At 51.5% G+C, this 2501-nt stretch overlaps 1 protein-coding gene across 1 annotated transcript; it reads right to left on the reverse strand.

Annotated features, from left to right (window-relative positions):
- On the reverse strand, positions 1-1733 carry BDV17DRAFT_297129 (cytochrome P450 monooxygenase afumB; the record flags this gene model as incomplete). Its single annotated transcript, XM_073763434.1, has 3 exons — positions 1-182; positions 266-541; positions 614-1733. The coding sequence occupies 3 exons, from the start codon at positions 1731-1733 to the stop codon at positions 1-3; spliced, it is 1578 nt and encodes a 525-aa protein (XP_073618197.1).
- Positions 1734-2501: the final 768 nt, after the last annotated feature.

The following is a 2501-nucleotide window of genomic DNA, read 5'->3' on the forward strand; positions in this document are numbered from 1 at the left end:
TCATTCGCTGTAGTCTGCAGCAACTTGCGTATCAGGCATCAGCTCCACAACAACCCCGTTCTTGTTGAACAAATTAAACTCGAACATCTCCGTCCACGGACGGGCATCTGTATTGTGTAAGCTGCTAAAAGTTTGTATCATCCGGATCGCCACATAAGATGCTTGCAAGATGGCGTATCGCTCTACATTATCCACAAACACACAAATATGGCCACCATCAGTAAATTGTGCATGAGCAGGAATCAAAAGAGTAATGCCAACTTACGCCCAATGCAAACCCGAGGTCCATCACCAAAAGGGACATAGCCCAATGATTCAGTCTTCAAGCCGTCCCATCTTTCCGGCCGGAACTCGAACGAGTCGTGTCCGAAGGCCTTGGTGCTGCGATGGCTCTCCCAAGGCGAGAATATCACAATTTCTCCATTGCGGACGAGGACTGCAGACTCCCTCCCGTGTCTGTGGTCTCCGCCTCCGACTGGGAGCCACGTATCGCGCGTTGCAGTTCGAGCGTTGAGCGGGACTGATGGTAAAAGGCGCATTGCTGCCGGGTAAGTAGTGGACGCTACGTGTTAGCTAAATTACAGGCATCCTATATGTTACTTGTCCTGCATACCTTCATTGAACACGTAGCCGAGGTAGGTGATCTTGCGCAGCATCTCGTATCTCGGTGGCTGGGCGCCGACTGTATCTAGGACCTCCCGGCGCAGTTTCGCGTACACCCGTTCGTGCCGGGCTAGGAGGTAGAATGTAGATGATAGCAGGCCGGCGACTGAGTCAGTGCCCGCGATTAAAATCGACACGACTGCATCCTGGATAGTGACGACGTCGCTTTCTGCGTCTAGGATACACTGCACGACACTCTGTCTGTGAGTGTGAGCGTGAGTGTCCTCCCCGGGCTGGGCCTGGGCCTCGTCCTGCCGGGCCACAGACCTAGAAGCAATTTCGTCTCTGATGACGCCCTCAACGAAGACTTTCAGGGTCTTGCAGGCTCTAGCGTATCCCTTGTGGCTTAGTAGATGACGGACCGGTCCCATTAAGGCATCACGCGTTATGACTCTCTTCACGTAATTCAAAGACTCAAACAGCTGTTTCTTGTCCGGTGGCTGGTGAGGGCTCAGCGAGTCGGTAGAGATGCCCGTGGCAAACGTGGTGTTTAGGTCCGTGATCAAGTTAAAGAATAATGGCTGGAGATCGACGACATGACCAGCTGGTATGTGTCGACGGAGAGCCTGGAATGCTGCCTCGTGAGATTCCAAGTCCAGAACGCGCTGAACGTTCGAGAAAACACGCGTATATAGCCGCCGAGCAGCTTTCCACTCTGCTCCGTCCACCGTGAAGATTCCATTTCCTGCAACGGGTGCGAAGAGGTGAGCGCGCGGGCGTGAGCTGCTGAAGTCGGAGAACCGGTTCACTAGTATGTGTCGAATATTGCGTGGGTCGCAGGTGATGTAGACTCGCTGATTGAGGATTCGGGTGGCGTATGTATCTCCATATTGCGCGAATAGGCGAGAGATATTTTCCAGTGAAGTTCCACGCATTATATGGAGAGCGGTATCATAGACTTTCATGATACCCAGGACTTCCCAGGGGTATTCACGCACGGGGTCCTTGCAATCATGCTTGGTAGCCAGGTCTTTCAGTGCCTTTCTCCGAGAAAGATAATTCACTACTGGGTAGAAAAGGATATAATAGAGTAAGGCACTGGCTAGCGTCACGTAGTGGGTCGTAGTCATCTCTGCGATGTGCGGCTTCACTACCGTGTGACAATCCGAAATAGCAAAAGGCCATAGATTAGTGAATGGAGAACTCACAGATAAGCTGCTTACGATAAACTAGGGCATATATATAATGTCGATTGGGAACGCGGCTGTAAGCCCTAATCCCCTTTGCAACCTTGGTGAAACACACCCCGCCCTTCCAAATGCCTACAGAGTAGACAGATGGCGCACCACGGCCTGCATGAAATGCGAGACTCCCATTCCAGTCGTCGATGTGAGTTCCAGCTGATCCTGCAGGAGTTCCGTCTTTTTCCACAATACTAAGCCGGAAACAGTGACACTATGCGCTCGAGCGGGGTTTGCTTATCCCATGTGACCGAGTCCTTGCTGCAAGGACTAGTCCCACAGGCTTATCACATAGGTTGCGGACACCAGTAGGGAAGTACTAAAATGAGATGAACAAACGACATGGTCCCGGTCGCTCGTACAGCGGGGCAATAGCATATACATGGATGAAAAAGACGTCTTCCAAGTGCCCGGCCTAGGATCCCATGCACAGAGGTCTAGCCTAGTATACGTAGTATGTCTAGGCGTTTGTTAAATCTTCCAATCTTTGGGGATATATCCTCGTCCTCGAGCACTGTTACCGAGCTTAAGGTTTCGATCCATGTCTCGATATGCAAGAGAGGGAGTACAGGAGAGGTCTGATGTGAGATTATAGATGCCCCTCCACCAGTTGTACATGTATCGCTACTCGAAATCATGTTGCTTGGAGCTTCCAGC

The sequence above is a fragment of the Aspergillus undulatus genome, assembly GCF_047715775.1.
Source record: "Aspergillus undulatus strain CBS 261.88 unplaced genomic scaffold BDV17scaffold_10, whole genome shotgun sequence".
NCBI classification, from domain to species: domain Eukaryota; kingdom Fungi; phylum Ascomycota; class Eurotiomycetes; order Eurotiales; family Aspergillaceae; genus Aspergillus; species Aspergillus undulatus.